Source organism: Rhinichthys klamathensis, unplaced genomic scaffold (genome assembly GCF_029890125.1).
Source record: "Rhinichthys klamathensis goyatoka isolate OS25496 unplaced genomic scaffold, OSU_Roscu_1.1 h1tg000021l_1, whole genome shotgun sequence".
Taxonomy (NCBI): domain Eukaryota; kingdom Metazoa; phylum Chordata; class Actinopteri; order Cypriniformes; family Leuciscidae; genus Rhinichthys; species Rhinichthys klamathensis.
Window position 1 is genome coordinate 1,315,259 of NW_026606572.1, and position 24,971 is coordinate 1,340,229.

The 24,971-nt window shown below is 38.5% G+C and overlaps 1 protein-coding gene across 5 annotated transcripts in view; it reads right to left on the reverse strand.

Moving 5' to 3' along the window:
• arhgef7a (Rho guanine nucleotide exchange factor (GEF) 7a) overlaps nt 1-24,971 on the reverse strand; it is a 39,922-nt gene that overhangs the window by 14,178 nt on the left and 773 nt on the right. For 3 of the 5 annotated variants that reach the window (XM_056241083.1, XM_056241101.1, XM_056241108.1), the window contains exons 2-8: nt 20,445-20,528; nt 14,674-14,758; nt 13,530-13,663; nt 9,352-9,553; nt 9,157-9,245; nt 8,900-8,994; nt 8,283-8,378 (exon numbers count right to left, since the gene is read on the reverse strand). In XM_056241083.1, coding sequence (XP_056097058.1) covers nt 8,283-8,378; nt 8,900-8,994; nt 9,157-9,245; nt 9,352-9,553; nt 13,530-13,663; nt 14,674-14,758; nt 20,445-20,528 — 785 coding nt within the window. Of the gene's footprint in view, nt 1-8,282; nt 8,379-8,899; nt 8,995-9,156; nt 9,246-9,351; nt 9,554-13,514; nt 13,664-14,673; nt 14,759-20,444; nt 20,529-24,971 lie in introns of all 5 variants that reach the window. The other 2 variants (XM_056241074.1, XM_056241092.1) reach the window with 1 other exon arrangement.

A 24,971-nucleotide genomic window follows, 5' to 3' on the forward strand; every position in this document is an offset into this window, starting at 1 on the left:
GATAAGATATAATCTTTTAAAACTTTAAAAGGCTAAAGTAGGCCTACACTCTCACAGGCTAAAGACAAAACGTTTTCTCGCTCATGTCAGAAACAGACGTTTGGGTATTTCTCAGTGAGAAAATTCATAGCTGAGCGGTAGAACTTACGGTTCATCATCAAGATGACACGGGTTCAAATCCCGCACAAACATGGTCTGCTGTAAATTTTATATTTATTATTGCAAAGAGATTTGTCTAGCTCTAAAACTCTGTTACACCATACAGTTTTTTTTTTTGCTTATATTTATAAAATACAATTATCATGCATTTCCATTTCACACTAAGTAAAAATACAAAAAAACAAAATAGTATCCAACAGAACGACTTTGCATCTGTATAATAATAGGCTACCAATCGTAATTTCAAAAGCAGTTCTGTAAAAAAATAAATTATATATAGCCTATATATATAGGCTATATATATATTATTTTTTTTATTCCAGGCTCTCATGCCACACCCCCGATTTCTCACGCTGAAGTGTCAACCCGGTCGGTCAAATTCCTGAAGGATATAGTTTATCTATAGATACCTGTTGAGCCACTCGTGATCGACTAGTTATTATACCGCAAATTAGTTAAAATATCCCGTAATCTATCTAGAGCGAGCGTGCATGCGAGACAGATATTGTGCTCCAAACCGTGCGCGCGCATGGCAGAGAGGTCTGTTCCCTACAACCTAGAGTTTTTAAAAACATGGTTTTAAGTAAAGTGTGATTTGCCAGGGGGGACTGGGATTTCCTTCTGGTCTAAACATCCCTGCTTCTGCTGAATTATTTTAATCCCCACACCCCTCCCTCCACAGCTAATCAATGCTATAGGCTACTTCACCAATATCAAATATAAAATAGAGATATGCAACAGGCACGTTTAAACGACAAACAATAAAATCAAAACCAGCGTTTCAGTTGTTCATTAGTTCCAGTGGCCTTAATGCATGCACGGCTTTTCAAATTTCACAAAGCGTGTTGAGATTATTTTGAATGAAATATTGAAGTTTATAATTAAGTGTTTTGGCACACCACGCCGAGTGGCCCTATGCATTTTTCTAAAGTCGGGTTTTATTCTGGCATGGTGAGTTAGTGTTCGACAAACACGGCGGCGCGTTCATTTAGATTAATTTATTTTTCTCATTATTACAGCTAAAATAACTTAGTAGGCGACTCCGTAATTTTTTGGTCATACAGATAAGAGTAGAGTAGCTTACATCGTTCAAAACTGTAAACTTGTATTCATATTAGGCTAACGACAAAAACAGTATAGGCTATCTGTCGTCTCTGTCTCCGGGAACTGCGCGTCACAAAAATGAACCGAAAGCCACTTCAGCTCAGTCACGATAAGAAATCGGCTATGTCTAAAGCAGGGGTTCTCAAAGTTTTGATAGGTAAGGGCCAATTTAGGAACCCAACATTGAACTGAGGGCCGCCAAAGTGAAAAAAAAAAAACTGAAAAGAAAATCCCATTTGAAATTATTTTAATGACCAGGTTGCATCTCTACAGTTTACATTAGTTGCAATAAACACATTTTAATTCATAACTGAAGCTAAACCTGGCAAAACTTGTGAAAATTTTGGGGGGGAGAGAAAGAAACTTTTAAAATAGAAGCTTACCAAACAAGTCATCATCATCATTCATTTCTATCATTGCTTGTCAGTCGCGTTTCCATTATTGCAGATTTGCATATTATTATCTATCTTTTTTAACCCGTAACTGAAAAACGAAAAATGAACGGTTGTTGTCTTTTTAAAACGCAAAGTTGAACAAAATTTTAATTTGAACTGGCTTCACCAACTGCTGCGCAAAAAAGTAAATATCGACAGACTTTTTCTAAGGCCAAATTAGAACCTGGAATTTATATTTTTCCCGCAGTGATGAATGAGAAGAGCCATATAGCCTGTACGTGTCTGATCTAGCCTGATTTATAGGTGAGTTATAGGCTAATGATAATAAATGCGTCTGAAAAAACAGCGAGGCATTTTAATTGTTTATTAATAAACTATTGTTTTCTAAGTGTCGGCTAAAAACATATCTCCATCTCCGCTGTTAAGCAGATGCGCTTTTAGAGAGAAATCCACCTTTCATACGGATTACATAATCAGGTATTTGCTTTCGATTCGAGTTTGTTTGTTTAAAAGTGCACATTTTAAGCTTTAGCCTACATAGGCTATATTTTGTTTCAGTTCTCGCGCTCCAGTTCACGGAGATCATGAAAGCGCGTAGTAGCCTAGGCTACTGATTGTTTTATTTTATTTTACAAAAGCACGTTTTCTTGTTATGAGTTTACACAAATAAAAGTAGTTGCGAATAATGCATTATTATTTTCTGTATGACCAGAAATGATAGACTAGTTTAAGTTGTTTCCACTGTTGATAGGAAAATGCAAGTGTTCGCGCCCGCGAACATTTTGAAAGGTAATGGAAACGCGGCTATTAATAAGCTTGACATTGTTAAGATTATTATTAAGTCACATTGAATATTGATTACTTGGTCAACATACCCTTTTAAATTGCAATGGGATTTGTGGTGCTGGTTTCGGTTGGCCACGATTCCTATTCCTGTGTAGACAACCACTGTTCCTGGTGGCCTTGGGAGTGAGGTCAAGTGCGATCGGTCGGTCGGACCATGTAATTACCGCTTATGCCTATGGATGCCCCTAAACACCACTAAACGGAGATATTCATTTTTTCAAAGCAATAGTTTTAACAGTTTTACAGATGTTATCGCGGGCCGCCAGAAATGTTTCGGCGGGCCGCCATTGGCCCGCGGGCCGCACTTTGAGAACCTATGGTCTAAAGCCTTTAAATGTCTAAATATTTAGGCTAATAAATGTTATCTGATTATAGGCTAATCCATATGAAAACTAGAGGAACAGAGGATCTACTCAAACATGCAATGTAAGCGCTTCCCAATGAGAAAATGACAAGACAAGGGTGAAAATCTCGCTCTAATTAAATGTAGGCTAAATCGCCCTGAATTAAAATGTAAAAACAGATCAAATAATGTATTTGTCGAAATGTTGCGATATTGTTTCATTTAAGTTCATAATTGTTCTATAAATGTTATTTAATTTAGCAGCATTACCACGAAGCACCGTGTTTCGATATTTATTTGAATAATACAAAATCAAATAAAAACTTAATTCACAAATTGCATGCCTGGTTGTAAGGATCCAAAGATCCCTGTAGAATTTAATATTGAGTTGAACATTTTGTTCATGACAACAAATTAACACGCGTTTTTTCAGATTATATTTAGTTTTGCTTGGAAAAAGCTGCCCCAAACCAGTTTTATTTCATCATTTTGAAATAATGAAATATTTAGTAATAAACTTTTATGACAGAAATATCACTAGGCTACATGTAATTCCATTTAATTCCTTCATTATCAACACTGTCTAGAATAGCGATTTAAGTGTGAATTGCGACTTCTCTTTGTGTTAAGTCAGCCTCAGACTCCGATAGCCTGTGGGGGGTTGGAGGGACAGTTGCTGAACAAAGGTGTTAATGTTCCTCTTTCATATGGAGAGTGTCGGATAGCCAGCCTGATGAGCAGGCAAAATTATTGTAAGGATAAATCTGTGTCCAAATGTAGGCCCCATATTTTATACAAATTTATAATAGTAGTTTTAGTATATTATAAATATTGTAGTTTATTTATTGTAGCCTATTTAAAGTTTTTTTTCACACAAAATTTCAATTGAAGTTATTGTACGGTGAATTCAACAAGGCATGCTGTGTCTTTGAAGCAACAATTAAAGGCTAAATAATTTTTCCGTGATTTGTATGGCTGACACGCAGCGACATATACAGTAGTATTATCAGAGCGAGGGAGACTAAATAAACTTGTTAAAAAGAGATCCAGCGCGAGAGAGGCAAAGAGAAACGCATGTTTTTAATTTAAATATGTTTCTTTGGACAATTTTCGTTTTGTACTGTTTTAATTGTTTAATTTAGCTGTAATTTCTTTGGCAATACGAATTTAAAATGTCGCAAGAATAAGATTAGCCTAGTGTTTCTTATTTTGCATCGCAAAAGAAATAAACTCTAAACCGATGCAACCCTGTTTTAAATTAAAAAAAAACTGTCCCGACACTTTATTTAAACCTTGAAATGTTCGAACTTGGTTTCAAACATAAGTAATTTTTGTGTTCTTTTACATTACACAATAATTTAGCAGACTAAAGACGAGCTTCTTCTTTTTCATTTTCTGATGCAATCGGCTGAGAATCTTCCTTCATCAGTTTTTGTCGTTTGTGCAGCGGCTGCGGTTCTAAAGGAATGTAGCAAATTTATGTTGTAATGATAATCAAACAAAACTCTTGACTTTAAATAAGTAAACAGATATAAACAGTTACCTATTTAAGCATCAAGGTGGGAAAATATAAACGTAGGACAACATCGATTAACAACATGTATGCATTGAGATTCGATCTCGGGTCGAATGAAGCTCCTCGAAGCTCGTGTCGTTGCGTTGATCACTGAGCTACCGTCTGTACGCTGATAAAGTTGTAAAGCCTCATTCATGTAGCCTAAATGTTTTTATTGCAATGTTTTATGTTGAAATGTTTTCATTATTTATTCAATTACATTTCAGTAGCCTAATTTCAGTATTGTGATTATGAATTATTTTAACTACATTTCACTTGTTGAATTCTTCTGCTACCAGCTTTCAATCGCTCTGAATCAGCGCGGTGCGGCAGCAGATTACGCATTAGAGAGAATAAACCGGAATAAACAAACACTTTTCACAGTCTATGATTGTAGCGCCTCTTAGCGGTAAAAGGCAGCAAATACACCACACATTTTACCGCCGCGGTGGAAAGGCTGATGTGGGCATTGTCATGGCTTGCCTCGACATTTGCGTTTGAATAGCGTGCGTCCTCCGTGGGCGTGTCAGATTAACGCGTAATGAAGTGTAATGAGCTGGGGAAAAAAATACTGACAGCACTCTCTTTTCATACAGATTGCATAAACTGAGAATATTTGTTTTTTATATAAATTACTTCATTTAAAAGAAGAGAATTTAAGCTTCATAAAGAAAAACCTCTCGTGCCTGTGTGACAAGTAATCGCGGAGTTACAGTTAATCTTAGGACGCGTTTCAGAATGGACTTCACTGACAGAGAGAACGCAGAACTCGCATCATGTTTGTTTTTCTTTATTTGGTGAAAAGCACAACACTTTGTTTTTATTGTGAGTATCCACAAAAAAAATAGAAACTTAACAGGATCTAATGATGTACAACACTTATATGTAAGATCAAATTTAACCGAGTATTTTGAGTCTCTTTTACACTGATAAGAAAAAAAGCGAGACAATCGCGCCGGCGCGATAGCCGACCCCAGGGGGTTAAAACTCTCTCGGGGAGGTCCATAGGCTCCCACCGAGAGGCCAAAGGTGCAGTGCCCACAACTCAGGTTGGGGGCACCAAATCGTCCTGTTCACCTGAGAGAGGAGGTCCCATTGCAGAGGGATGGGCCACGGGGCTGCTGTGAGCAGCTGCGTCAGCTCTGAGAACCAAGGTTGGTTCCTCCAGAGAGGGGCCATGAAGAGGACTACATGTTTGTATTCCCTGATTTGTCTGATGACCTGAGGGATCAGTGCGATCGGGGGAAAAGCGTAAAGGAGACGGCTGGGCCAGTCGTGGGCAAGCGCATCCCTGGTCTTTGAGAAATAAGTTGGGCAGTGAGAGTTGTCTTCTGTGGCAAAGAGGTCGACCTCTGCCTTCCCGAAGATCTCTCATATTTTGTGAACCGTGTGGGGGTGAAACATCCACTCCTCCGAGGGGACATTGCTTCGAGATAGCATGTCTGCCCCTTGGTTCGCCCGGCAATGAGGATTCCTCCAAGGGGCCACGCAGCCCTGGCTCACCTTGATACGTAGGCGTCCGTGATGCCAGGCATGGGCTGGTACTCAAGGTTTCAACCAGTACTGTAGGGGCCGCATGTGCAGCAGACCTAGCTGAAGTACTGGAGATGCAGAGGCCATGAGGCCCAGCATCTTCTGAAAAGACCTGATGGTGGGAGAGGCCCCAATTTTGAAAGAGGCCTGAATGGTCAGAGCGCTCTCTGACGTGACTGCGGCCCACATTTGGGCCGAGTCGAAGACTGTTCCCAGGAACAAAATCCGTTGGCTGGGGGACAGTGAGCTCTTGGCGAAATTGGCCCTGGCGAAATTGAAGGCGAATCTCAACAATCGACTGTGATGGGGAGCTATCTGGATGTGAAAGTATGCGTCTTTCAGGTCCAGAGAGAAGAACCAGTCCCCAGTCTCGCATATTTGCGAGATCTGTTTCAAAGTAATCATCCTGAACGTCCATTTCATAAGGGCGCGATTCAGGCATCTGAGGTCTAAGATGGGTCTGAGTCCGCCATCTTTCTTGGGGACGAGGAAATAACGGCTGTAAAAGCCTGACTCGCTTTGTGCTGGCGGAACCGTTTCTACGGCTCCTTTCGTCAGTAAATTCATCACATGGGTGCGGAGGACGAGAGCTTCGCTGCTCCTTACCGAGGTGGGAACCACGCCGCTGAAGAGCGGGGGTCTAGAGCGAATTGTAGAGCGTAACCTCGTTTTACTACGCCCAAAACCCATTCTGACACTCCGGGGATGGCCTCCCAGGCATTGGCCCGAGTGGCAAGAGGTTCTATTTGGTCGAGCGACAGGCCGTTGTGCAGGGGCTTGGGGCTCGTGATAAGTGGAAGAGGAAAAGAGCCCTCTCTTTTGAGTATGTTGGTGTTCATTATAACAGCATGGGAGCGTGAAACTGAACAGGCTCAGAGGCTGCAACAAACACACTGTCTCCAGCACCGGGAACTGAACCGGGTGCTAGGAGACATAAACGAGGCTGTTTGGGGTCCCATTCAATCAGCACACTTAGACCCGTTCACTCAGCCCTGTAACCCCTTAATTGTTTCTTTGTCTCATGCTCGAGAGAAAGACAGCAATGGGGAACGAGGGGAGGAGCCACTTTCAGAGAAAGCAGTCCGTGAACGCAGCGAGGCAAGACTAGCGCTCTCGTAGCGCTGGACCTCAATGAACACGGCTTGCGGGGGCGGAGCCGGCAAGTGACGCGCTCAGAGGTTTGGGCATTTTGAAACAAACATAAGCTCTGTATACTCACCTGACAGAAGTAGGGGAGGAGCATCATTCTCAGAGATGCATAGGAAGCTAGCTTCTCATAGAAATCGCCGGATACCAACAGGGGATGTAGCCGAATCAGCTCGCTGCAGAGCGCTGTAATCAGCTCCTTGCAGAGCGCCGGTCTATCAGCTAGATAGCAGATGCCTGCGCTCCGAGTCAGCTTATCCGTTGCGAGGGCTTATTCAACAGCGAGAAGGCTTCTTCAGCTTAGTCTTGAAGTCCAGCAAAGAGATAGTCATCTTCGCTGAAGGAGAATTGATCTGAGTATCCTATGCCAGATCGCCTGCTTTATAGCCAGATGCCACGCCCAAATTGGCGCACTCTGGCGGGCTTCTCTGTCATAGGCTCGTGCAGCTCCGGTTCGTTTTATTACTCTGCACGAACCAATGGCCGTGCAGTTTCACTGCGTGATTAAAAAGGCTTCAGAATTCGGAGAAAAAAGGAGTTTTCCCCATAACAGCGTCTAGCGATGCAGTATGAGTAAAGTATTGAAAGGGAACTCAAACATTTTTGCTGAAAAACTCATTTTGCATTTTCCAATCTTGTTATCTATACTGCTGTTGTGTATAAGTTTGGACTTATTCCTATTTGAGCTCTTGACCACTAGAGGTCAGTGTAAACATTGGAAAACTCTAGTGATACTCGAATCCTCTTAAAGGGATAGTTCACCCAAAAATGAAAATTTTGTCATCATTTACTCACCCTCATGTTGTTCCATCTTGGTAACCAGACAGTTGACGGAACCCATTGACTTCCATAGTGGGGAAAAAAATACTATGGAAGTGGCTGCCGTCAACTGTCTGGTTAGCATTCTTTAAAATATCTTCTTTTGTGTTCAACAGAAGAAAGCCACTCATACGGGTTTGGAATAACTTGAGGGTGAGTAAATGATGACAAAAATTTCATTTTTGGGTCAACCTTCCCTTTAATGGACCTCAGGTTTACGTTACCGCCCAGGTCTATTTTCATCATCTAGAAGTCGAAACTCGATGCATTTGATTGAGTCTCAGTTTCACTAAGTGCTTAGTCCCTCCTGTCGTAAATTACTCAGTGGCTATTAAGAGAGTCCAGGAATCACACGGCTGCTCAAGGTTAGAATGAAACTCACTTGGTGCAGTCCTCCAGTGACTGGACCAGAGTCTGCTGGAAAGTGCTGATTTCCTCCAGGTTCCCGAGAATGACACTCACATCTGAGGTGCTCAGTCTATGAGAAACGATGAGAAAAGTCAATGCTTAAACATTAAGTCTGTACTTCACTCGAATAATAAAAAAACTTCAAGGGGATTGGTTAAATTCGATGAGAACAGTCAATGCTTAAACATTAAATCTGTACTTCACTTGAATAATGAAAAAACTTCAAAGGGATTGGTTAAAATGTTTTAATCACAAATATTTTCTTAATCACACTTGATTAACACACTGATGCTCGGTTTCAAAGACAAGGCTTAACTTGCACTGATATATCTTAAAATATGTCAGTACCATTGTTTTGACTCAAAATGCACATCAGTAATCTTTTATGTCTAAGGCATGTTTATAAAAGCTACTTAAATGGCCTAATTATACTAAGAGCTACTTATGGCTTAATATAAGCCTTATCTTTGAAACTAGCCATAAAATTGGCAGCCCTAGTCAGAGAAGATATAATAATGTTAATTTTAAAAGCTAAATTGAGTATTTTATTCTTGTGTTTGTGTGTTTTTTGGAGGATAGCAAGGGTTTTACTTTTCTGTCATCTGTAGAGGTCTCAGGTAGTTGGTCAAAAGGTTCTGGAGCTCCTTTGAATACTCTGTTTCAGTTTCTAAAATGTTCTGTAGCACCTGAAGACAAACAAACAGATATTTGTAACACTATGATTACTAATCAGCGGCGCTCATTCACAAATCAACTGAGTCTGATTACTGTTTATGCACAAAACCTACTAAATTAAGCAAATCAACCTGGTGACATTTCAAAAGGATATTTGATTAAAATGTACTTACCAGGTTGTAGTAGGTTTTACTGATGGCTGTGGTATCAAAACCTTTGGGGGGGCTTTTAAGAGTTCCAGATTTAGGGGACACTGGTTTGTCTGTAAGGCCACATAGATTGTTTTAATAAATGTGCACTGTGGAGTGATGTGCTAGAGAAGACCGTGTTTATATATTTATAATGGTCTACAGCAAACTGACACATACCTGACCCTTTGATCTCTCTGACATAATTGCTTGGAAACCAGCCTGTCTTGCCGTTGAAGGATCCTTCCCACCAGCCCCCTTCTTCTGTGCGAGTAACATTGATAATGTCACCCTTGCTGAAAGAAAGCTCATCCTCATTGGTCTGCTGGAAATTGAAGCGAGCTTTAACCACTAACTGAGCGTTACTGTTCTCCGTCATGTCCTATAAGAGAGAGAGTACTTATGCTTACATACAGCCTCATGAGTCAGAAAATCAAAACTGTCCCATTTACATTAATTAATATGTTTGCACAAGACAGAGTTTCAGGACACTACTTCTAAAACCAATAAGTTAAAGGTGCAGTGTGTAGATTTTAGCGGCATCTAGCGGTTCGGTTGCGAGTTGCACTAATGGCTCAGCCCACTGCTCCCCCCTCCCTTTCGAAGAAGCTACGGTTGCTAAAACGGGACAAACATATCGTCGTCTGAGACAGCAGAGAATAGCCAGAGTAAGCCAAGTTTCTGTACCACAGTCCATTATAAACCACATCATGGATAAAGTTTACAAAGCCATAGTCAGGTGAGGATCAAGGGTCTTAATATATAATATAATAATAGTAATCAGCTGATTGTCTCACGAACGTAACCAGCACATTTCTCCCCACATAGCAAACCCATAATACAGCGAGGGAGAAGAACCACATGAAACTATCCAACTACATATTTTTTCTAACAGGGTAGTAAAAGTTTAGCTGGCTAATATGAGCTGTTATGCTGTAGGGCTGTGGCTGAGCTGGTTAAAGCAAGCATTGTTTATACTCGACGTGTCCGCATGAGCGCAAAGGTGCGCGCGGCAAAAATGACGTGATTGTAACAGCGTGCGGGCCTCCGCATCCCCTAGACACCATTTACTACACACAAATTAATAAATAATAATGAATAAAAATATAGGTTTTTTTCTCTGGTTTTGAAAACTCTTCACGATCGACTTTAAATGCTTCCAAGATCGACGGGTTGGTGACTCCTGTAACGTCAATAGTACTAATCAGCTGATTGTCAAAGCCATAACACAGCGAGGGAGAAGAACTGAGTTACATGAAACAATCCAACTACATATTTTACACGACTGACAAGGGAAAAGTCACTACTCACGGTGTCTATGGCTAGCTTCTAGCTTTCTGCGGCTTCTCTTTCAAGGTATGAACGAAACGTGCTCTGTAGCGCTGTTTGTTCGCTGTCGGCTACGGTAGAAACATGACGTCACAATATGTCGACCTTCATAGAAGGGGGTGCCCGCGGTTATGTAGATATAAATGTCTCATTCTAAGGTAATAAAAACATAACGGTTCATTGAGTAAGGTCTTTATACACCACTGAACACATACGTAGTTATGGATCTTATATTGCATTTCTGTCAATAGATCCTCAGAAATATTACACATTGCACCTTTAAGTTACAAACATCAAAAGAAAGATATCTTTGCCTTTGTAACTTATCTAAAAAATATGCCAACATAACAGCTCCTCACATGGACAGTTTTATACACTACTGGTCAAAAGTTTGGTGTCAGTAGGAATTTTTTTTAAAGAGATTAATCCTTATTCAGCAAGGGTGCATTAAATTTATCAAAAGTGAAAGATTTTTATTTAAAATAAATGCTGTCCTTTTAAAACTTTCCATTCATCAAAGAACTCGTATGTATCCGTTTTCACAAAAATATATTGCAGCACAATTGTTTTCAACATTGATAAGAAGAAATGTTTAAGCACTGAATGATTTCTGAAGGATCATGTAAGACTAAAGACTAAAGAAGAGTAATTGGTTCAGCTTTACCATCACAGGAATAAATTACATTTTAAAATATATATTACAATAGAAAACAGTTAACTTAAATTGTAATAATATTTCACAATATTACTGTTTTACTGTATTTTTTGATCAAATAAATGCAGTCTTTGTGCGCATAAAGGGCCTTTCACACTGAGCGTGATTAAGCGACGCGAATGTATGTCGCGATGAAACTCTTTAATCGAAACAACAGATCCCTATGGAGCTATTCACACTGGGCGCGATCAATTGCAGCGCTACAGTTTCCTTTTTCCACCAGTGTATCGATTTCTTTCCCCATCGCCCAGCAATGAAACAAGCCGTCCAATTAGATTTGAGCTTACCCGAGCCGCTGCGGTTACACAAAAGTGTGAGATTGGTGGCACTGTTTTGAAAACCTATGTGATCTGAAGAGCTTGAAACAGCGCACAGAGCGCTGTTTTCTTCCGTGCGTGTCTGTTATGCGTCTATAATTCGCTTTAGTGCTGTCATGTCAATCATATTATCTGATCATAACTCCTGCCCTACCGAACGGCGACGTCATGTTCATTTCCTCCTTCTGAGTTCAGCACGGTTCCGCACATAAATAACTGAGCGAAATGTTTTTACAGATGAAACATGAAGCCAAATAAATATATGATTAGAACAATATACACTCACCGGCCACTTTATTAGGTACCCCATGCTAGTAACGGGTTGGACCCCCTTTTGCCTTCAGAACTGCCTCAATTCTTCGTGGCATAGATTCAACAAGGTGCTGGAAGCATTCCTCAGGGAGTTTGGTCCATATTGACATGATGGCATCACACAGTTGCCGCAGATTTGTCGGCTGCACATCCATGATGCGAATCTCCCGTTCCACCACATCCCAAAGATGCTCTATTGTGTTGAGATCTGGTGACTGTGGAGGCCATTTTAGTACAGTGAACTCATTGTCATGTTCAAGAAACCAATTTGAAATGATTAGAGCTTTGTGACATGGTGGAAGAATCCATCAGAGGATGGGTACATGGTGGCCATAAAGGGATGGACATGGTCAGATGCTCAGGTAGGCCGTGGCATTTAAACGATGCCCAATTGGCACTAAGGGGCCTAAAGTGTGCCAGGAAAACATCCCCCACACCATTACACCACCACCACCAGCCTGCACAGTGGTAACAAGGCATGATGGTTCCATGTTCTCATTCTGTTTACGCCAAATTCTGACTCTAACATCTGAATGTCTCAACAGAAATCGAGACTCATCAGACCAGGCAACATTTTTCCAGTCTTCAACTGTTCAATTTTGGTGAGCTCTTGCAAATTGTAGCCTCTTTTTCCTATTTGTAGTGGAGATGAGTGGTACCCGGTGGAGTCTTCTGCTGTTGTAGCCCATCCGCCTCAAGGTTGTGCGTGTTGTGGCTTCACAAATGCTTTGCTGCATACCTCGGTTGCAACGAGTGGTTATTTCAGTCACTGTTGCCCTTCTATCAGCTCGAACCAGTCTGGCCATTCTCCTCTAACCTCTGGCATCAACAAGGCATTTCCGCCCACAGAACTGCCGCTCACTGGATGTTTTTTCTTTTTCGGACCATTCTCTGTAAACCCTAGAGATGGTTGTGCGTGAAAATCCCAGTAGATTAGCAGTTTCTGAAATACTCAGACCAGCCCTTCTGGCACCAACAATCATGCCACGTTCAAAGTCACTCAAATCAACTTTCTTCCCCATACTGATGCTCGGTTTGAACTGCAGGAGATTGTCTTGACCATGTCTACATGCCTAAATGCACTGAGTTGCCGCCATGTGATTGGCTGCTTAGAAATTAAGTGTTAACGAGCAGTTGGACAGGTGTACCTAATAAAGTGGCCGGTGAGTGTATGTTCTGTATGTGTTTTTCATGCGGCTTGGGGTATTTCATAACAATAAAGAATGAGAAATGCTTACATAAGAAATGCTAAGCAGTTCAGTTTATTATAAAACACTACAAATAATGCACATCTGCTCATTACTTAATCAAAATACACTTTAGATCGCAGTCTGAAGTTATTACACGCACTCGATGATGGTTTCTGTGTAGTACCAAACTTTATTTATCTTAATTTACTGTTGTATGTTGTGCAGCAGATGAGGTTAAAGCCGAATGGGAAAACCTACAAGATACATACATGAGGAAAAATGTTTCGCATTCAGTATGAAAGCTCCGTTTGTCTGCGATTAGCTTAGCTTTATCGTGTCGCGCTCAGTGTGAGAGAGCCTTAAGACACTTCTTTAAAAAAGCATTGAAAAAAATCCCTGACACAAAACTTTGGAACAGTGGTGCAGATGTTATGCAGATATTTCCATTGTGATCTGGTGAGGTTGGTTGAGAGGTCTCACCCCAAAGTTACTCACAAGGCTGCGGAACTGGTTATGGAGCAATTTAGATGATCGTCCCAGTGAAGACTGGGAGGCCAGCGATTCGAAGGATTTGATCCGGTGGGCGGAAGAGTGACGCGTACATACAGAGTCGCTGCCGATGCCAATATCTACACCAACACAGAGAACACAGAAGAGAATAACAACCACTGGGAACATCTGTAACAGTGCCACACATTATTAGAGGAGCACATTCAGAACTTTGAACACATTTTAAACTGCTAATAATGTATTTTTAAGGAACACTATGTAACTTTTGGTTCAAAATTAACAAAATGATACATCAAACCCTCTTCCAAAACGTGTTTGTGTCTTACCCTGATTCACCATGGTAAGCCTATTTTAGGTGTTTATATTTTAGACCTGTCTAGACGGTTTTCATGGGAAATTGCAAACATACGCCACTCGCCCATGAGTGAAAAGTTGCTCCAGACTACTTTGATGCGTGTATGGTGTTGGAGTGGCATAGGTTAGTTGTCACAAGGAGCGAGAAAGGCTGACTCGAACCTCCGGGGAATCACCCATTTAAAAAAGAAAAGAAAAAAAAAACAGAGGAGAGTCTGCTGGCAAAAAGAGAACGCGACAGAGCTCCTAATAAAACAAGAATCAACATTGGCTTGGCTTTTCGGAGATGGCAAAACAGATGGATTTTAAATATTGTAATAAGCATATTTTATTGAACAGATAAATTGCCATATATAGCTCTCTAACAGAGTTCATTGTGAAGCATTATATATTGTGAAGTGTCATTTCATTATGGTTGTTGTAGCACTGTGCTGGAATTTATTTTCCAGGAAGTACCGCGTGTCTATTAATAGGTATAGCTACAGTAACGTCTTCAGCTAGTCACCTTGAGATCTCTTCCATCTAAACTGGTTATATCTCTTAAGCCGAGAAGTGAATGTTTTATGAGCAGTAGGATTACCATATTCATCTCCAGTTATGCAGAGCCAAAGCACAACCAAAACAATGTTCTTCTGCAAAATGCATGCGGTTTTGTTTTTTAACCACTAGTGGGCCAAAAGTTACATAGTGTACCTTTAAAAGAATAATGTTTTAAAAAATTAATTAATTCATATTGTGAAAAACTAAATGGGATAGTTCTAGATACTAGACTTACCTGCAGTCACTTTATTGAGGGCAACCAGTGTAGTGAGGACTCTGCTGAAGTTGTAGCCCTGAAGCAGGTCACCAGCCTCAAATGGCTATAGAGAGAGAAAAACAATACATAACATCATTAATCTAGACCACCTACAAGTCAGTTAAAACAGTGAAAGAGCCATATAGGACTCTAGCCTATTCCAAGCACATTAAAGGCCAGGGATAGGTCATCCAAAAATGTAAATTCTGTCATCATTTACTCACCCTCATGTCGTTCCAAACACGTAAGACATTTGTTCATCTTCAAAACACAAATGAAGATATTTTTTATTAAATCTGAGAGATTTCTGTCCCTCCATTTAAAAAGTTCATAAAGAGATTTCAAAACTAATCCGTATGAATTGAGTGGTTTAGAATTAGGCTGGATTGCTTTATATGATGAAAAGACCGAGTTTAGGTTTTCATTCACATATAAACACTGATCAGCGAACATAAACAGAAGCTCACCCAAACCTGCTAGACGTGCGAGAACAAACCTCATTGGTTCTTACGGAAGCCCAAACATGCTTCATAACACACGAGAATGAACCTCATTGGTTGTCGCATGTCAAGCATGCATGCTTGAGCTTCTGTTTACCACAACTGATGTGTGTGTGTTGATGAATGTTTGGACTAAACCACTCAATTCATATGGCTTAGTTTTACGATCTCTTTACGTTTGAAGCGTAAAAACAGTAGTTGCATGGACTGTCAATGGAGAGACAGACATCTCTCAGAATTCATTTACCGTAAATATCTTCATTTGTGTTTCGAAGATGAACGAAAGTCTTATGGGTTTGGAACAACATGAGGGTGAGTAAATGATGACAATTTTCATTTTTGGGTGAACCTTCTCTTGTGTCTCATTCTTGATCTCCAGTAGCTCACAATGCGCATGTTAGGTTGAGTGTAATGGTAAGCATCATTATGTGCTACACTGTAGCAGCAACAGAAAGGTTCCCAATTTGAATCCAAAGGATCTGTAGCCTGTCTTTAAACCGCATCAATTACGTACATTTTATTTGTGCCGACCTGCATGACTTAAGCAGAGGGCAACTGGCATGTTCGCTCTCTAGTCCATTACATCAGGGTTTGCTTTTGCCGTGATCTTATGGGAGTGACAGGTTGTAAAAAAAATATATATATATATATATATATAAAATGTGCATAAATAAACTATTTATAATAAAAACTGCAATATTCCATAAAAAAATAAGAATCTTAACTTCATAGTGACAGTAGATGTAAACATGTTATGTAAATAAAGGCCTGTAAATCAGGCCAAATATAGGCTATATGTAAATAAAATCATGAAACAACATAACATAATTCCACATAACCAAAAAATATATCATATCACTAAAGAGTTTTGTGAGCTCTTGTCAACTCCAGCTTACAAGTCAACTAGCTTACAATCAGAAAAAGTTGACAAAAAGTAATATTTTTCCACCTTAACCAATTGTGTACAGTGGAGCAATTTTGTAAAATTACCAAACAAAAATACCAAGATTTATCCCACAACTATTTACAAAACAGTCAAACATGTAAAAACCAACAGTGTTGACATGTTAAAGATGTGACCACAGAGACTTCAACATTGTTTTTTTATAAAATATGGAGGGAAAAACAACTTCCAGGACTGTGTCCTACTGTGGGATCCACAATGAGTAGGACATAGGTAAGGGTTGCTCAGAGTTAAAGATGCTGTTGACATTGCCTGATTTATTCAGAGTTGATGCAAAGTGAGGACACAACTTTGATAGGCATTTTTTAATGGAAAATATAAATTTAAGATTTACTTTTTGTATTGTTTGATATATTACAGATCTCTGCCTTTCAATTTAAATGTATATTTTTGTTACATTTTTTAACACTTTGTTTGGCAGTTTTACATTGTGACCTCATGCTGAAGATATTTTTAAATATTTTCTCTTGTATTCATTTCCTGAGTATACAGATTTCCTTTAGATGTAACTTAAGTATTTTTATTTTGATGAATTTCTTCATTTTTAGCATAAAGGGCTTTTGTGTGTACAATCAAATATAGTATTAGATAGACGTACAATCAAATAGTCCACATTCAGCATCTATGCAGACATTCATCAGTCATTTGTTATGTGTGCTGCTCGTTCCTCTCAGCAGGTGGTGTGGTTAGCTAAGGGTCACTGATGTCTCTTTGCTTATGAAGTGAGAAATCTGATTTGTTCAGCTCTAGATGGTCTGTCCTGTGTTGCTCTTTTGCAGTATTAGAACTGTTTGATTGACAGTTATGTGTACTTCTGTGAATGGACAGTGGCTGTGTGCATGTGAACTTCAGTGGGAGTAAAATATCAGCTTCCGCTTTACTTTCCGCTCTGATTACAGTTTATGCCCTGAGAGAAGCAAAAACAAGTGTGTGTGTGTGTGTATAAGTGGACAATGCATCATCTTGAGCGCATTGGCTTTCAAAGCAATGCTGCTCCTTCAATGCTTTACTACATCACTGTAGGAGCATATCTGTTTGGAAAATAATGCCCTACTTACGTCTAAAGCTAACATATAAGAATATCCATAATCGGTTTTATGGAAATTCTTTTATGTTCTCCTATAATTCCATGGAAAATGTAATTACAGAATTAAATTAAAAGCAAATCACACCTGAACCACACTTAAAAAGCAGTTTCAGAAACAAGTTTACGATGCAAGTTTGGGGACAGTAAGATGGAAAAAAAAAGAGAAACTAAATCTTATTCAGCAAGGATGCAATAAATTGATCAAAAGAGACATTTATAATGTTACAAAAGATTTATATTTCAAATAAACGCTGTTCTTTTGAAATCCTGAAATGTATCACTGTTTCCAAAAAACTATGATACTAAAAAATGTTTCTTTAGCAGCAAATCAGCATATTATAATGATTTCTGAAGGATCATGTGACACTGAAGACTGGAGTAATGATGCTGAAAATTCAGCTTTGCCATCACAGGAATAAATTACATTTTAAAATATAGCCTAGTAAAATAGAAAATATTTTGAAAATATCTACAGCCTTGGTGAGCTTAAGAGACTTTCAAAAACATAAAAAAAAAACTTTTGAAAAGTATAACACAATAAGAGCCACTGTGTTTTTAAAACATGGCTTACTCTGTCATATTTATAATATAACTGTTTCAAGAGTTTCATAAGGTGATGCCTGACACATTATCATATCTTTTGGGTTGCTTCCATCATATTGCAAAATAAACAAATACAAATTAATAAAGAAAATTAATTAAAATCTTTCATATTTAAAGTACTTAAAGGGGTCATCGGATGCAAAATTCACTTTTATATGGTGTTTGCATATAAATGTGTCTTTGCAGTGTGTGGACACAACCACCACAATGAAAAAAATCCATTCACTCCTTTTTTTTTTTAATCCTCAAAAAGCCTTTGAGGAATTTTAACCAAAATATATTACAAACTTTACACGAAGACCCTAAAGAATCATACCAACTTGTGGAAAATGGGCATCCGATGAACCCTTTAAGTAACTAGATTAGAATGATGTATTTGGTTTTGGCTGTACATAAATATAATTCCAGCGAAAACCATACGATTTTGGCCCTAATGTGGTGTGATTCCATATGTGAAATCAAATATAAAAAAAAAACAATAGGAATTGCATGATGGAGTCCTAAGAAAAAATAAATAAACTGCAGATCTGAAAATGTCATCATGTAGTTAAGCTTGAGATCACATCACAGCTGAATGGGCTCATGCAATGCTTCATGGTGAAGCAGCTTCAGAAGAGGCTGTTCAGAGTAAACTGGACACTGAGCAGATTAGTGAAAATCCCCTAAACAACAAATTTAGAGCAAGGGTATAAGCTTTCATCCCGTGAGGTCAAAATAGTCCTACTTTAATACAAAAAAGTGCAAATCAAACTCTCAGAAGATTAAAAAAAAGCTTTTTTTTCAATCAGGCCTATAGTTGTATCATATAACGTACATGATGTAAATCATGGGATGAGGGTTGTCATCCGGGAATGTGCACACAAATCATGGGCTGGAGTGGCAGACATTCCTGAGGCATAATGACAATAACATGTCCTTGCAATTTCTGTGACAAGCGCTCACAGCTGTAATGTTTCACATAAAATCCTAAAAATAAGTTTACTAACAGCTTATTTCTATTCCAAAATTTGCTTGCTGTGATGACAGGGTTGATCCCCAATAGAGCCCCAATAGGCATTGCAAGGTCAACCGGACACCTTTTAACAGGTCAGAGAGGAGCAAATTACTTTTACAAAGGTGTAACAACAAACACAAAAGCAAGAACACTCAATATGAGAAAACTCAATTAAGCACAAGGTGATTAAAAATGAATATTGACCTAAAGCCACATAATGCACAATGTCTTCAAGATTACTAGAAAGCTACAAGCAGGTGAGTTTTTACATTTAGAGCTAAAAAGAACCGTGTTGTTGTATGAAGAACATTTTATTAATCTAAAGAACCCTTTTCCACTATAAAGAACCTTTTGTGCAATGGAAAGATTCCATGGATGTTAAAGGTTCTTCATGAAACAATGGATGCCAATAAATAACCTTTATTTTTAAGCAAAGCCAGAACTGAAAGTATATGCAAACAAACCCTGAGATGAATTCATTAACACAATCACTGGCAGAACATTTACATCTCTAGACATTTTCATACCTAGATCATGGTGCAGAAGCAATCTTAGATTTACAATCACAATGACACACAAGACACAACATTATTCACAAAGATGGATGATACCCACTGAACTTGAGAAAAGGTTATAAGATATGGTCAGTAGGCTACATGTTTTAAATAATGCTTTTGACATTATGCGTCTACCAAGAGCTCCATATGTGACGTGGGCCTCAACCTCACCACATCTAGATACACTTGACAATACATTAGCGTTGCCCTGAACCATCTGTTCCTTAATAAATGCGCATAGATCAAAATCCTACTAGGCCTTTGTATGTCTTCCTGTGCATATTTGTGTCAAAACTGGCATGTTAATAACCATTTTTAACTAATCAAGCCATAAACGGTCTAGCCCTAATAGTGGACAGAAAAAAAAAACATTTTGTAGAAAAAAGACAGTATTTCAGATATATTTTAATTTACATAATACAATCAATACTACATATTATAGATAGTTTTAGACTACAATAGAATCAACCAATAAAACAAAATCATTTAAATTAATTGAATATGCAGCATGGGCCAAAATAATTCTGTACATCAATATTTGTCTTCATCATATTGGGGGTAGGCCTACTTGGCATTAAAAAGTTTTTTAAACACATTATAAAAGTCACTTCTGTTAAACTTAACCAAGCAGAAAACAAAGCTTCTATCAAAGAATCTATACCAATAACTCAAATTCATGCACTCAATTGAAACAGACAAACTGTACATGAATGGACAAAGCAACGCCATTCATATCTGACACAGCGCACAATATCGATGCTGTAGTGTACAACATCGCCCGCAAAATCTAGATATTTTGTTGACAATGCGTACAATAACCCCCAAATAAACCCTAGAGACGTTTTCAGAACATTACAAAGCTTTTGTCCCATCAGATTACGGCAATGAATCGATGTGCAGGGGGGCATGATCTCATTCACACCGGTCCAGAGTTGCGTCTCCTCTGTCTACTGCACGTCTCTTTTGTTGATTGTTTTCATTGTGGCGCCAATGCAGCAACATAACGTTACAGTACAGTCAAAATACCATAAATACACCAACTTACCTCGACGCGAAACACCGCGCAGCCCTTCAGAAACTCCGTGATGTTGCTCAAGCACTCGCTGTCGTTCTTGGGATCTTGAAAGATCTGAGGAAAACGGGAAGAGTGGTTGCAATGTGTGAACGCTTTGGGAGTGAAGGACTGGCTCAGGTATCCGGCACGAGAGTCCACGGGCTAACTGACTGACTGTAGACTGACTACAACTACTTTGCGAGTTAAACAGCACCGTGGAAGTGGACAGCAGGAGAAGGAAGTGACGTTTTCAGATGGACACCGAACGAACACAATGGGACGAACGGGAGGTGAACAACACACCCCTGTCTCCTGCTCTGGCGGGGGAAATCAAAACCGATCCGTCATTCAGATCAGGTATTTTGAGAGGTAAAAGAGGATAATGTAAATCAAAACATTCTTACAACAGTTAAAACATCAAAAAAAATGGGGGGGGCTCTTAGTCAAATTCAAATTCAAATTCAAAATCGACGAAACCCCAGAATTAATGTCAGTCATGGGATTTGTTGTATACTGCAGCAAGAAAGCACGTTGTCAAAGTGTTGTGAGCAGCTCACTAGACCAGCATTTGCTGCAAAAGGGAAAAAACACGTGGTGGATTGACACTGAAATGTGTCTGGGCTGGGGTGGAACCATAAGGAATGAAGTTAATATGTTCTGTAAATGTAAAAATGTTTAAATAAATAAAATACTTGAAGGACCATTTTTGCATTGGTTGGCACCATGTTGTTGAAACCTTCTTGAGAACCGTTAGGTACCCTTTTGAAAATAGCTTGAATATGTTACCTCAAAACATTTCTCCCTAATGGTGTAACTGTTTTTCGAGTTCTTTCAGGAACTGCAGTATAGGCTCCATTTTGTAAGTTCCCTGGAGACCTTATGCCCAGAGGTTCTCCAGAGGGTTCCACCAATGTGGCAATCTGTTTCTTTTCATTTGTACAGTGCAAAATTATCAGTGGAAGCAATCCTTGTTAATTTTTTTTCATGGGAAGCGTCTGCCAACCCACCCATCCTTATGTGAAATAATAATGATATGGATAACAGTATTTACAGAAGAATGCAGTGCAATATCTTTAGTTTAAGCCTGTAGTGTCTAAACCCTCTTTTAGGGCCCTTTCTTTCTGTTTTATTTTGTTTTCCTAAATCGATTAGAATGCAAATAACAAATGTATTTCTTTATAACAAATTGTAGTTTTATTTAACAATTACATGTGAATTTACAGTTAGACTTATCCACCCTCATGTCGTTCTAAACCTGTGCTACTTATGTTCATCTTCGAAAAACAAATGGAGATATTTTTTGGAAACCAAAGAATTCTTAAAACACGGTGCGTACTGCGTAATTCAACTTAAAAGGTGAAACTAATATATTATATAGACTCATTACATGCAAAGTGAGATATTTCAAGCCTTTATTTGTTATAATTTTGATGATTATGGCTTACAGCTATTAAAACCTTTTCACAATATTCTAATTTTAAATTTGGGGTTTTCATAAGCTGTAAGCCATAATCATCAAAATTATAACAAATAAAGGCTTGAAATATCTCACTTTGCATGTAATGAGTCTATATAATATATCAGTTTCACCTTTTAAGTTAAATTACTGAAATAAATGAACTTATGCACGATATTCTAATTTTTCGAGTTTCACCTATACATATTGCACTGTAAATACACAGTTGTTTTGATAACTCTCATAATAACACAAAATAAAAAAAATTGTTAATAGACAACGTTTTCTGGATGTCTATTATAATGTGCCTACAGCAAACATTCAGGCATCTCCAGAAGGAATGCATGTTGCCACTGTTTAAAAAGAAAAATTTGTATTTCTTATTACATAATTTCATAAAATTCATTGTGGAACATTAAAGTCATAGATCATATAACCACTAACCACATATTAAATTATAGGCCTATCTATTTAGATCAGTGTCAGACTCTGATTACTTGTTTTTTGTTTTTGCTACAGTATAAATCACAAACAAATACTAAATACACACCTGTGGATCTTCCTCAACTGTCGTAAGTTTTGGTTTATCTTGCTCTGGCCAATGTTACTTACTTATACTGACACCTACCGGCGTGCATGCAGCATGCAAAAGTAAAGGTTTACAGTAACGGATGCGACTGTTAATGCGGTATTCGTAGTGACCCATGATAGATTTATTCTGTGTTTTTTCTAGAATGGACAGTTTGCGTGATCAACAAAATACCAGCACTGGTATTTACATTTACATTACATTTAGTCATTTAGCTGACGCTTTTATCCAAAGCGACTTACAATTGCTATATATGTCAGAGGTCGCACGCCTCTGGAGCAACTAGGGGTTAAGTGTCTTGCTCAGGGACACACTGGTGTCTCACAGTGGATTCGAACCCAGGTCTCTCACACCAAAGGCATGTGTCTTATCCACTGCGCCATCACCACCCCCTACTTGGTATATTACATAAAATTCAGCACCATGCACGTGCCACTCAAATACAGGTGTGCCACAAACTGACTACATGTTTGAAAAATATTACTGATTTGTAAATATGTTTAGTTTATTTATATAGATTTTTTTTAAACGTAATTAGGCTATTTATTTAAGATTTTGTGCCACAATTACGACAGTATAACTGCTCAACTCATCTGTCAGTCACTACTGGAGGTGCCACAACATATGGCGACATGTTCCGCAACATTGGAAGTAGAAGTTATAGTGAAAAAACCCATACATTTACCAGCCCATAGACCCTCCCATCGAAGAAATCAGGACAGAAGTGGTTGAAAGTGGACAAAAGAGACGGATTATGTAACCAGGTATGTGTCCCTCATCTACTTGTGAACCGATCGACCAAAACGCATCTTAATACCAGGTGTTAACAGGGCCTTAGACGGCAAGGAGCAACAGTAAGAGCTTTAAGTTATTGTTAAGGCAACTGTCTAGATTGCAAGTTGATTTGCTGAAAGATGTTCACAAATGTTCGTATCAGCAAATCAAATTGTAATGTCAATAAATCTTTCCTTCTTTGCAGTGTCATCCTATTAAGAGCTGCAAAGGATACCTAAGACGGTACTGTAGGAAATGGATACTTCCTTTTGAGTCAGGGAGCCTAACAGCTGAAGCTAGGATATATTTATGTTTTGTAGTGAATTGTCAGGATGCTTTATGTTTGAATACCTTCAAGTGTTCTTTAAAATGGTTTCTGTTCTTTTAGAGCTACAAAATGGGGTAACAAATCTAGAAATGGCAGTAACTGCATGATCATTGCAGTCCGAGTCTGGTTTTGAGACAAATCTGCCCTGAAAGAGTTAAACAGTCTTGTTCTGATTATTGCTCAGAGAATTGACCAGAAGAACCTGAGTGTCTAAGATTGTTTTGTTTAATTATTGATCAGTTTCATATTTTGATAGTCACAAATACTGCGATAGATATTTGGATCATTATGTACTGATGATAATAAAGGCAGTGACATGAATAACACAAGTAATATTTAAAAAAAAAATATATATATATATATATATATATATATATATATATATATATATGTTGCATTAAATGACAGTTGCATTTAACATAGTTCTGTTGCACTCTGACTGGTCACATGGACAGTCCCGACAGAAACATGATGATGATGCCTGCACACCATTTAGAAAAGGGTCAAGTGCACTAATATTTCTTTTTCCACTTTAAGTATTCAAAATTTTGATTTTATTTTTTTAATTTCCTCATAGCCCTCTTGCCGGGAAATACACCTGCTATAAACATCCTATTATGCTCACAGTCAGAGTGTGAAATTTGGTAAGCAAACCAGATGGAGCTTCAAAAGAGGTTATTGCTGCTGTCATTGTCAGAGAGCTGACCCTGAATATGACTGATTTCTTAAAACGCACCCCCCTCTATACCAAACCAAGAAGGACAGACTCCATGCATTATTTATGGATAAGATGAACTGCTTTAGAAAACACGCTATCATTATACTTGAGTGCTTATGTGCTGACTACCTGACTTTAATTATAAAAAAGAATACATTTGAAGTCTGTACCTTCTGAGAGGCCCTACAGGCATGTTAAATCACTATATATTTGCATTTGCCCTCAGGCATTTTATTCAGTGGAATATTTAGTTTTTTCTCTGATACTATGAACTGTTTTTAATTTATTGTGTGATTTAATGTTATTGCATTCTTTTTACTTTTGTGCAATTTAGTTGAGATAAGAAAAAACGTGTGTTGAACTATAGTTGAATGAATGTTCCGAAATTCCGAATTGCATTGCATTGAAAAGAAGCAGATGCTTATGGGAATAAAAAAAAACACTGTTTCTTTAAATATAGCCTACTGCTTTTGCTAATTAACTGTCTATGGCGGCCAATTTTCCATGTTTGCAATATAAACCGGGATTCATCATAGCTAACCTTGATAATACCTAATAGATTAATGCTATTCATACACAGCCATGTAATGTAATTTGCACGCGCTTATCCTCAGGTTTCCATAACGTATACAAACTGTGCTCTTACACACAGT